The following is a 12977-nucleotide window of genomic DNA, read 5'->3' as shown; positions in this document are numbered from 1 at the left end:
CCGGCAAAAACTGGGTATTTCTTCCTCTCATTTTAACTTTCTCGTAAGAGTTTATGTTTATGAGAATACTTTTGTGTAGATTTTATGCAGAATGTGGAACAACTCTGTGAATCCATCGTGTCTAAAGGGAAATCTAGAGGCAGGGGTGGACACCTAGCTGGGAAAGTGAACTTTTTCATATATATGTATATATATCTCTTGCTCATATGTTGAACTATCACTCAAATATACTTAACTTCATCCAACAAGGCTTGCCAACTTCCAAATTCTGGCAACTCTGAATTCCTGGCAGCCATTCTGGAGCTGCTATTATGTTCAGCATAATATGAATGTGTCATATGAAGTACAGCTAACTTTCTTCTAACATGCATTCCCCAACCGCAAATACACTCTCTCCTTCGCAGTCTTAAAAATGGACTTATTGGTCGGAACAAAGGAAATTTGACCACTACCATTGTGATGAGAACCTAACAATTTCTGACAACGTGGGACTTATAGAAAGTCCCGAGTTTCTGTGCTAAGCCTGTGGGAAGGCAGGATGGGAGCTTTGACAAGGGAAAGAGGCGCACAGGTGAAGTGTGTTTAGTCTCTGTCTTCTAAGACTCCAGGTAATTTCAGAACAAAGGAGTTGAATTTTTGTCTTAATAAAATATTTTACAGAATATTGATAGGAAAAAAAAGTAATGTAAAAAAATCTAATTTGAATGATTTAAAAAATGCAGAATTCATCAGATTATCTTATAGAGACCAGTAAGAATTCTCCCTGGATGTCATCCAAGGTCATTAGTAACAGAAACCAAATTTATTGTCCAAAGTGATAACATATCAAAGAAATACATACCAAATCTTTTGCCATTAATTAGTTTTTAACATCTTTATTGCATTTACAATGTGTGTGGAACATTATAAGGATTTACAGTAGAAGCCAAATATCCCAGCCCTTGAAAGTCAAATAAGAAAGACTGAATGGACCATACATAAATATCTTTGAACACAAGCAGTGGAAACATACATATGATTATAATTTTACAGGCTTGTACAGGTAACTGCTGTATGTAACATAACAGGTGGGAAGGGTAAGACAAAGTGGATAGAAGTCACTAGGGGTGTGAAATAACTGTAGCTGGGTGGGACTGAATAAAAAGACAATGTTGAAAATATGATTTGATTTGTAAAGGCTAAAATGTCCTGCAAAAACATAGCTACTACCTAAGCACAATTGTGAGGTAGAATTCTCCCCACCCCGTTTTCTGGTTTCTTGACCACCGTTTGGGGGATTTTCCGTCCAGATGCTTCTCTTTCACGCTGCTGTACCTGGGACTAACCAGTAGGACATGTTCTTTAATACCCCTTCCACCCCCATTGAACAGAATGAATCTTTTCTGTTATCAGTCTTACTTTGCCTACTGAAAACGGGTGGCAAAAGTTAGTAATATAACAAACCAATGCTGTTTCTTCTAGCTAATACTATCACCATGCTTGGCTAAATACTTTAATCATTCAAGGAGTTACACTAAAATTTCAGGGATAGGTACCACGTGGGGAGCTGTTTTGGGCAGACAGGCATTTGTGTCCTTCAACACTAACTGCCAACTCTGAAGAATGCCATTTCTATTCCAAATCCACTTCTAATACTTCAGATTATGGGTCATAAAAATAGTTTACAGTTTTCTACACATTCAAAATATAGTGAAAACCCAGGACACAGCACACCCACATTGAAAAAAAAAGATATGGAATTTCTTTCAAAACTACCCTATGACACAGAAATTCTAATCCTAGGTATTCACCCAAGAGAGATGAAAACCTATGCTCACATAAGACTTATGTTAAGAATAACCATAGCAGCTTCACTTACAATCGCCAGTACTGCCAACAGCCCAGGTATTTATAAATAGGAAAATGAATAAATAAACTGTAATACAGTCATACAATGGAATACTACTCAGCAATAGAAAAGGAACTAACTATTAATACACACGACCACGTGGATAAATCTCCAAAACATGGTAAGTAAAGAAGCCTTCAAGAAAGACACATGCTGTGTGGCTCTATTTACACAAAGATCTAGAACACAAGATCTGATTTAAGGTAAAACAAAGAATAGCGGCTGCCTGTGGAGGAGGATGTGGGTGAGTAGAGGACTGACTGGAAATGGCAACATGGGAATTTTTTAATAGTATTTTATATTTTGATAGCACTGTATGCATTTACCCAAGCCCAGCAGATACACACTTAAGACTTACACACTCATTGTATGCTAAATTTTAAATAAAAGTGAAATTGTAAGCACATACTGAATTCTAGCTAATGACTGAAGTATTCAGTAGGAATTGTGTAGATTTCTTCCATTTAAAATGCATCAGAAACAATCTGAATTGGTGAACTGATGGATGGATAGATAGGTGACAAAGCATAGTTAATGCTAACTAACATCTGGGTGATGAGTATACTATAAAATTTTAACTTTTTTATATGCTTGAAAAATTTTATAATAAAACTGTTGGGGAAAAAATTCAGGGCACACTGCTTACAAAATAATGCTGCTGAGAATTTCATTACTGATTTCATAAATTCTTCCCAACAGTGTCAACTTAGAAACTTAAGAGCTTGTGAAAGGATATTCCTGTGTGAGGTAAGTAATCAGTTCTTGGATCTATGCTAACTTAAAATTGTCAAGGTGATTTTCCATCTGCTTTGTTGGTTGTGGAGACTAACAGTTAAGATGAAAAAACATTCTAAAGGGAAAAATCAAGCACATTTTTACTGATTTTTAATACTAAAAAAGGACCAGAGTAACTGTAATAGAAAAGATGTGGAGACCTAAAACACAATGTAAGGCTTGATCAAAGCGAACAGGTCCCCGCTAGTCAATGGAAGGACATCGGAGTCACCCTCCTGTCTCTCCAGGAATGACACATTTGGAGACACCATATAGAGATGGCATCTGACTTGTAAATACTTCTAAGGGGACACCGTGAGGATCACTAAGAATGGCTTCAGACTCCTATAGCCTTTTGTCAGAAATAGTTAGTATTCCACAAACCTGACTTAAGATTCATAACATACTGTACTATTGAAAGCGGGTAACTATTTTTAGTTATGGTGACTCAGTGGTAAAGAATCTGCCTGCCAATGCAGGAGAAACAGGCGTCGCGGGTTTGATCCCTGGTCGGGAAGATTCCCTGGGAGAGGAAATGGCAACCCACTCCAGTATTCTTGCCTGGGAAATTCCATGGACAGAGGAGCCCAGCAGCCTCCACTCCAAAGGGTCACAGAGAGCTGGACATGACTTCGTGGCTGAGCACACAGCACAAGAATTTCTGTGTAATTACCTATGGTATCATGTGTGTTGCCTCCTAAAAATTTTCTAACAGAAATAACCTTGGTTCTTTTATAATTTTACTTGCTGCTTTCACAGTGTGTAGTTACAGTTCTGGCCTCTCCTGTGATCTCGAAGTTCTTCCTGTTCTAGCACAGGCTCTGCCTTTTCCTCAAGCACACGGACTAGTCTTGCCATGTTTCAAGTCTGCTTTAAACTACTACAGTCACGTTACTCAGCATCATACCCATGAGCCTTTTTCAGTATTCAACACTCCCATGTATTTACGCTATTTCATGAAGCACCTGCAGTTCTATCAGCCTCTATTACAGGACCAGTCCTTTCCTCTTATCATCACTGCCCAAGTTTACCAGGATTGCTCTTCTCTAACCATTACAGCACCGATGGTGGTCAGATTCATGCTCGTCTCTATAGGTTGGTGCTGACTCGCTAAGATCATGAGTATGACTTTTACTTACTTTCTTACTTTTCAATGGAACTGTATCATGTCCTGTTAACCTCAAAGTAGAAGATACTCCTCCCATGTCCTCCATCTGGCTGGCCTATCATCCTGCCACAACAGGGTTAATTTGTCAGGTTTAAAAGTCTTGCTGTTTACTGCAGAGCTCACTGGCCCCACCCTCAGTATTGTCAGTATACAGAACGGAGGGGAAATGGGAGTGTTGGGAGGTGAACAGACAAGGTTCCCTTTCCCCCAAAACCCCGTGCTTGCCATCTGGGACAAGAACACGATTAAAGAATGCTCCTCATTTTATTCTGGAAAGATAATAATCCGTCCATTTTGAATAACATTTTATTTTTTAAGACTTTTAATATAATTATACTTCATTCTTAAAATTACTTGATATCATTTCTCTATTTTACAGGTTCAGAGAAGTTTAATGATTTTTCACCCAGGTTAGTAAATGCCAAAACCAGATTCTGAAGTACTTAAACTCCACCTCTTTTCATTATATTCACTAGAGTTCTTATTTTAGCCTAAGTTTACAACCTTTCCTGTACTATTCTTGCCATTATTTATGTTTCTTGGCTAAACCTAGATTTTCTGTAGCACACACCTAAGTCAACTAATGTCAGGTGTTAAACCTGCACTTCCTTTTCCCTCAAGGTGACTGTTGCCCCTCTACATATACCAGGAGCGAAATTTTCCACACCCAACTGGAGCTCTTTATTTTTTAACTGAAAGGTAACTCTAGCTAAGTTTTTCTAATTAGGTTAACTAGTCAGCTATATTCTAGTCCACCTTCTTAACCCTAGATAATATTTCTTTTTGAGGTTTAAACAAATATATCTCAAACATACATCTCTTGTCACTGATATTTACCAATGTTAATCTCCTATAGTGTTTTCAATAGATTCAAGATGGGGATGATTTTAACAACTACAGTTATGTTCAGTTTTTAGTAACCACAGTACTTTACCATGGTCCTGTGGGGCTGGGAAAAGTACACAGTAATTTCCAATCCTTCTGGCAAGGAACTTAAAATGTAGTAGAGAATTATGAAGTCTTTCTTCAAACAAAGCCAGTACAGAGACAGGTTCAACTAATCTCACAATCACACCATTTTTCATAGTGGGCTCATGTATGATTTACTCAGCACTATCAGAAAAGTAACTGCCTTATTCATACTAAGGAGAATGCACTAATAATACACTAAATAGCACACCCCGCACACCAACTGACAGTGAAACACACACGTTAATACCAGGTAATGCTTCGGAGCACTGGCCAAATTAAAGACCTATAACGTGAGGGAAGCATCCAATCCTCTACACAGCAAGGAAGCCTAGAACTGCCGACGTCTTAGCTGGCAGACTGAGCAATTTTATCACCCACGAGTTACCATGGTAGAATCAGGTGACCAACAATGAAGACTGGAATACAGTCAATTTTATCTGAAAGGAAGTTATCATCTTCATATCATAATTTTGCTGGGTTAGACATGTGTGAATAGATGCCTAAACTGTCCATAGATACTTAGCTTACACAGGAGCAAATTTATGACATGAAGACAAAAGAAAAACTCAGAGCAAAACAAAAAAATTAAGCTAGCCTAATTAACATTCAATAACTCCCTGAGATGAGTTAAGATAACGTGGAAGTTGTAGCAGGCATGCCAAGTCGTTTCAGTCGTGTCTACTCTGCGACCTATGGACTGTAGCCCGTCAGGCTTCTCTGTCCATGGGATTCTCCAGGCAAAATTACTGAAATGGGTTGCCATGCCTCCTCCAGGCGATCTTCCTGGCACAGGGATCAAACCCGTTGTCTCCTGTGCTTCCTGCATCGCAGGCAGATTCTTTATTGCTGAGCCACTGGGGAAGCCCGAGTTGTAGCCTATATTGTACCAATTAAAAATGATGGTTCTTTCTCTATTTGCAGGCCAATGTTAATTTATGATTTACAAAGAACTTGTCTTTTCAAACAGACTGAAGTCACTTCCTTCACAGGTATTCTAGTGAACTATGATCCTATGAAGAAAAATCACATTAGGGCATTGTTGGTTTTCATTCATAACTATGTCTATGGGTATTTGGATACACATATAGGAAGCAGGAGCAAAGTTACAAATGAAAAGCAACAATATTTACTGTGTGTTAAAAGCATAATCTTCACTTGAAATACTCAAACCACAAATATTTCCAAATGTGCCTTACTTCACTCTTGCTGTAGGCAGGACAGATTAAGGCACATAAAATTAACTCATCTGACAGTAAGTAGGGGAGTTGATGGTAGAATTAGAGAGTCTCTTTACTTAAAATCCAGTTCCTTTCTGGCAAAGTCTTAATAAAAAATAAAAAATTCTGTGAAATTCAGTATGAGAAATAGATATTGAGTACAACTATCTCAATTACCTAAGTATCTAAAACTATCAAATGACTTCCTGATGAGTAGATTCTCTCAGTCTGTTTAAAACATACTTCAGACTACAATACAAGAGGAATTATTACTAACCCTTACAACAGACATCCAGGGGAACTGAGCAACTATTATTGTTCAGTTGCTACGGCATGTCTGATTCTTTGTGACCCCACAGACTGCAGCATGCCAGGCTTCCCTGTCCTTCATTATCTCCCAGAGTTTGCTTAAACTCATGTTTATTGAGTTAGTGATGCCATCCAACCATCTCATCCTCTGTCACGTTCTCCTCCTGCCCTCAATCTTTCCCAGCATCAGGGGCTTTTCCAGAGTAACTATTATGCCATGAGCAAAATGCTGGGAATCAGAGAAGTCAGGCCCACAAGTTTCCTTCCCTCAAAAGAGCTCATAGGGTAGCAGGTACAGACATAAACAACTGTGGCATGTGGTTAGTACCGTCATGAGGACTGAAATGAAGAATCACAGACGTTCATACTCATAGAAGTTAAACCCTAAAAGACTAAGGATTAACAAATAAGAAAAAGCCTTTCTGGATGTTCTCAGAAGCAGTGGCAGCATAAGAGGGAGCAGTTGAATGTAGCCCCCAGATTTCCTGGCATGTCCATTAAAAAAGACTGTATCTCAAACCAAAATTGCTCTGAGAAAGGTGAAAAACATATGATAAATAACTTCACCCAAGTTGAAAATGTCAAGTAGGTAGCTGAAAGTACAGGTTGAGAAGTCCGGACCAGATACATAACACAGGACACTGGGATAAATAAGATACCCTAAGGACAGGATACATCCAGAATCATTCTGAAGACAGAATCTGAGAGAGCACATTTTAGTAGATGCATTTTAAGTAACAGTTATGTGACTAGACTGAGTTACAACAGAAGGTAACAGCGTCAAGGGAGGAAACACCGTAGGAGAGGCTGCTCCATGGTAGGAATGCTGCAGAGGCAGAGGAGGAGAGAGGAATGCAAACTGGAAAAAAAAATCATTCAGTTCAGTAACTGGAGCCCACTGCAAACCACTACACTGCAGAGCTCTGTAAAGCCAGACTGCAAGGTGCTGACAGGGAGTGCTGAAGATGTAGGGGCAATGCATATGGGTTTCTGCAAGAAGTCTGGCAGTGAAGAAGGCTGGAAAAACCAGCAGGCTCAGAAGGAGCTTTTTCCACTGGAAGATACATGGACATTTCAGTAGACAATGGAAAGAAAAGAGCATGCTTTGCATAATTTTGTATTGATCACAGACTATAAAACTGCTTTTAATCTTTCTTAAAAACATTTTCTGAAACAAAGACGAACACAAAATTATATGTATTTTACCATTTAAACTTAATATAAACTTAAAAGCATTAACATTTTATATATTTAATTTCTAAAAGATGTGTACAATTTTTGTTATTATTCTACACCAGAATCTTGCATCTAGTCTACCATGACAAATTAAATGTTATTAACAACTGGTATTTTAGTTCCTGAAAGATTACTCTGAGATAAAGGATGACATTTAAGTAACTATGTGTATGCCTTTCCCAGCCCTCCTCTCCCGAAGACAGAATATTTTCAGAACAGTTAGTAATTTAGATAACATTTTTCAAGTTGAAGAAGAGAAAAATGAGAGTGTTCCACTAAGATCTAAACTTTTCTTCACAATAATTTTTTTGATAAAACATGCTTATTTATTATATATACATGCTTACATATGAATTTCCTGGCTAAAATACATGCAACCAACATGAAAAAACAAATATTAAACCATCCTCATAAGCCTAAGAATGCCCTTTTAATTAAGGCACTCATGTTTGGAAACAGGATATAACCACCAAATTAAATAAGGTGTTTAAAAGAAGCCTTTTATTAAGCACAAACAACTTTTAATACATTATCAATACAAATAGGAAAATGTCTTTTAATGAATATGATATATCAAAAATCTGAAGGTTTTTCTTCATACTGACACAATAAAAATAATCAAATTTGAAGGAGAATTACAAAGCAAAATTTTGAGGACACCACTGTCTACTAATAACAGTTGAGCTATAGTCTAAATTTACTACATCACCTGGGGAGGAAGGGCAACCATTTTTTATAGAGAGAATTTCTAAACTCTTATTAGCACCATTCAAAGCTTATTATCAGTTGTTCATCTACAAACTGACAGGTCAGGTAAAGCTTTAAAGCAGGTTTTCAGTGCAATGTTTACAGTTCCTTCTTTTAAGATACTTGGAGTCTATGATCTCAAAGCATGTTAAACAATTCTGCCTTGGTAATTACAAGGTGTTAACATGTGGAGAGAAATGTGTAATGGAAAGAAATGAGGCTTATCCTGGCTGTGAAATGCATCTTAACGTATTGTAGCTAACGCTGGAGTATGCTGACGACATGCGGTATTACGAACAGCAGGTCTCTGGGAAGAAGGCAGCTATTAGCTCTCTGTAGTCATCATTTCTGGATGTCTCAGCTGCTGCCTTTTGAGACTAACTAGTTTCATCCTGTCTCTGATGTGTTCTGCAGTAGAAGCCATGTCACTTGGGCTCCCAAAATATTGTTCAGTTCTAAAAATCAAAACAGAAAAAGCTCAATCAGATTAATACAAACCCACTGACTGTGCAGTGAATGCAAAAGGAAGCAAAAATTACCATAAAAATTACCTACGTGGTATGCCGTTAGTTCATTTGCAGACCATACTGTTTATCTTTGAGTAGCAATTCGGTAGGAGAAACATTTTTTAAAATGGCATAAAACATTTTTTAAAATGGAAAAATATATATTAATGGTATAAATATCCTATCACGTATACTTATGATAATCTCAATAAGCCAAACAATGCAACAAATAAACAAACAGTGCAACAGCCACAACGTTCTGCTTTCAGCTTGGCAGCCATAGATACACAAATATAAAATCTGTATGAGTACTTCAGTGCCAAGGACTACGGTCATCAGATGTTTAATATAGCTGGCAAGTAAAACATCCATTCAATGTCAAGCCATCATTTGGGACATTAATAGGCAAAATCATTTAATTTTATCCTATTTGCAAAGACACAGTATTCCGAGTCATAGAATCTTTTAGAGCTCAAAGAGTTGCTGGAAATAATCTGGGTTAGCTCTTTGTCTTTTCAGATCGGAAAGCTAAGACCTAGAAAAACAAATGACTGAACTACAATCACACAGTGGAAAAAACAGAATCTGAACGTGGGTCTTCAAGCAGGGAATCCAGAGAGACCACCTTATTCCTTTTATTGGTCTAGGAGAATGGTACAAAAGATAAACGTGACTAAGCTCACTGTCAAATTTTACATAGTATAAACAAATTACCACATAAAAGGGAATGGAATAATAATTGCAAATATTAAAGTTGTGAAATCTGAACATACAGCACTAACTGACTCTTCCATTCTAAAAACGAAAATGACACATGAACTATTTGTAGAACGTGGGAGAAGCAGCCCATGCAAAAGTACCAGGGGGAGATGCTCCTGGGAGGACTTGAGTAGAATGAGACTGACTTTGTGACAACTGGCTGTGAAACACAGAAATGAGGTTTTGGAGGGGTGATGTCCTGGAATGGACCAACCAGAAGCACCCTACTAACACTGTTACCAGCTGGATTTAGAAAACTTTTAGATTTTTTTCTCTTTTATACACTGGAGATATACATGACTTTAAAAGCTACTTCTGATTATTCAAGTTTAGGTATGACTAGAGATTATCTATGTATAGATGATGAATAACATTATATCTTCTCCGTATCAATTCCAAATAATCCTTTGAAGTTCATGACACATTAGCTGTGGCACTTATCATGTGTGGGATAATCATTTTAAGTAGTTTATATACATTTAGCTCATTTAACTCCCTCATACATAACCCAAGGAGGTATGGAAAATATATTCCTATTTTTAGATGAAGGAATGAGGCACAGGAAAGGTTAAGTGGCTTGCCCAAGATGTCACAGCTAGTAAATGGTGGAGCTGAGATTTAAACCCAACAAATCTGGTTCCAGAGTCCACAATCACACCTACTACACTATATTACACTGTTGGCATTTTTGTTTAGTTGCTCAGTTGTGTCTGACTCTTTGTGACCCCATGGACTAGCCCACCAGGCTCCTCTGTCCATGGGATTTCCCAGGCAAGAATACTGAAGTGGGTTGCCACTTCCTTCTCCAGGGGATCTTCCCAACCCAGGGACTGAACAGATGTCTCTTGCCCTGGCAGGCAGATTCTTTGCCACTGAACTACCAGGAAAGCCCTATATTACAATGTAAGGATACTTATATTCAGTGGTTTGGTTTCTCTATTGTTTGAGTTAAATATCCTCTGAATTACCACCAAACTGTTTTCACTGAGAAGATCTAGCTCCCTGGGGATAAGGCTACTATGATTCATTTACTGGACCATTTATTTGCAAGAGGTTAATTCCTATTTTTATCATCAACTATGTGAAATGAAAAGGAATGTGGAAATCATGACCCCATCATTTTACAAATGAAGAAATTAGGACTCTACATAGCACAGTGGAAAAGAGAATGGATTTGGTGCCAGACAGACCTGAAACTATGTTCTAATTTCACTTAGAAGCTGTGATATCCTGACAACTTACTTAATCTTTCTGAGCTTCAGTTTCTTCATCTGTAAATCACAATAACTGTATTGGCCTAGCACTGTTTGGTCAAAAGCCTATAGGTGAAATGTTTAGCTTTGCGCTGGGTATGTAAGATGCATATTTTGAGCATACTAAACAGTCCCCTCCCCATCCATTCCCTCAATGAAGTTCAAAGTTACCTGACTTCTTATCATCACAGTCAAGGCTAGAACCCAGTATGTCAACCTAGTCAATGATCTTTCTTCTACAATAAGCTATCGAGGGCAATACATTTGATAGCAGCAAGTACCAACTGATGCCACTGTTAAAAACCCAGTAGGGATTTCTTTTCATTTTGAACTAATTTATTCCAGATACTGAAGATGTGAACCAAAGCTAATTTACTAGGACTTTTTAGAAACAGATTTTCTTCTCTTGATATTACTTTAAGACCTTACTGATAAAAGCACAAATTGTAAGAACATGCAGCATACCCATCAGGATAAACTACAGGAACAGTTAGTCTATCTAAAAGTGATTTCCCGACTGCTTCAACTTCATCAAACTGCTCCTCATCATTAATAGCTTCAGGCTCTTCTGGACAATCTTGTAAAATCTGCAACAAATAAAAGTGCAACATCAATCAAGAGACACAGAAAGGCAACCAAGTTCATTAAAATTTAGTAGATTGAAGGTGTTTCTATTCTGTTCTTAGAATCTTCATGTATGTTATAGAAGACTGATTACTGACAAAGCGGACTCAAGAAATTCAAATAAAATCAAACACATAACCCACACTAATAATATTATAATTGGAATAAGAAGAGTTCTATAGTGATATCCAAAAAAACCCACTAGACTATTATTTGGAATTAAACTGAAACTGTGCTTAAGAAGTAGTATTCTTTCATACATTAATTAACTATTTGTTGAATACTCACTTTATGTAGTGGCTTGGGATGTGAATGAGAAACAGATTTTGACCTCAAAGAGCTTACAAGCTTCACAAATGAAAAAAATATACATAAATACATAACAACATATACTCAGAGTACAAACACATAACAATGTGATTCCCTAGCTAGAAACTTCACAGTTATTTTTAAAACAGATCTGCTGACTTGAGTTACATGATATAAACTAAAAAACAAAATATAAATAGATATGGTTTTAATTCAAACTTGGAATTTCTACAGTCCTTAATATTATTTTTTCCTTAATTATCACTATTTAAATTTAAATGGTACAAAAGAAAGAAAAAATTGCTGTGATTTGTAATAGTTAAGGCTGTAAGTACAGACCCACATAGTAGCCACTAGGCACATATGGTTAGTGAGCTCTTGAAGTGTGTCTAGCCTCAAATGCAGATGTGCTATCAATCTAAGATACACTTTAGATTTAAAACAATACTACTAATTTTAAAAATTTACCTCCAAGAAAAAAATCTGCAAAATTTGAGACAGAATAAAAATAATTTATTTTTGCAACTTTGTCTGCATACTTTTCTGAATCCAATTATGTTTATTTTGGCATTACTCATAAAGGATATTTTCATATAATAAAATTCCAGATTTAATTTAAATATTTTCCTAATCACTATAATTTGCTACGCAGTTTGCTTATAGTTGTGGCTTGCTGGTATGAAATAGAACCCACCTAAGAGAAAAATAACATCTAATAACAAAAGGTTTTACATAAGTTGACATAATAAAATAACCTTAAGCAGAGTTTATTATAAGCATGATAAAAGCCATGTACCAGAAAAAAATAGGAATATTAATATTCTATGAAAAAATTCTCAATCATATTCATTCTTGGGCTTCCCTGGTGGCTCAGATGGTAAACAGTCCACTTGCAATGCAGGAGACCCAGGTTCAATCCCTGGGCTGGGAAGATTCCCTGGAGAAAGGATTGGCTACCCATTCTGGTATTCTTGCCTGGATAATTCCATGGACAGAGGAGCCTGGCAGGCTACAGTCCATGGGGTTGCAAAGACTTGGACACAACCGAACAACTAATATATATTCATTCTTACATAACTTCTTAAAGAGATCTAGATTTTTAAATGTCTTTGCAGATACATTTTAAGAGTAGTATCCTAAAAAATTATCAGTGGTGTTAAGAGATTGGGCCAGTGGTCACATTGGGAAGGCCAGCAGAAGCATTGTGATTAAAAG

At 37.0% G+C, this 12977-nt stretch overlaps 1 protein-coding gene across 3 annotated transcripts in view; it reads right to left on the bottom strand.

Moving 5' to 3' along the window:
- Positions 1–8043: 8043 nt before the first annotated feature.
- The window catches only part of SESTD1 (SEC14 and spectrin domain containing 1), a 139186-nt gene continuing 134252 nt past the window's right edge, over positions 8044–12977 (bottom strand). For all 3 annotated transcript variants that reach the window (XM_069577065.1, XM_069577067.1, XM_069577066.1), the window contains exons 17-18: positions 11295–11416; positions 8044–8766 (exon numbers count right to left, since the gene is read on the bottom strand). In XM_069577065.1, the coding sequence (XP_069433166.1) occupies positions 8637–8766; positions 11295–11416 (252 nt within the window). In that variant the 3' untranslated portion in view covers positions 8044–8636. The remainder of the gene's footprint in view (positions 8767–11294; positions 11417–12977) is intronic.

The sequence above is a fragment of the Ovis canadensis genome, chromosome 2 (genome assembly GCF_042477335.2).
Source record: "Ovis canadensis isolate MfBH-ARS-UI-01 breed Bighorn chromosome 2, ARS-UI_OviCan_v2, whole genome shotgun sequence".
Lineage (NCBI taxonomy): Eukaryota > Metazoa > Chordata > Mammalia > Artiodactyla > Bovidae > Ovis > Ovis canadensis.
Note: the sequence above shows the minus strand (reverse complement) of the source record. Positions and strands in the feature narration are given on the sequence as shown.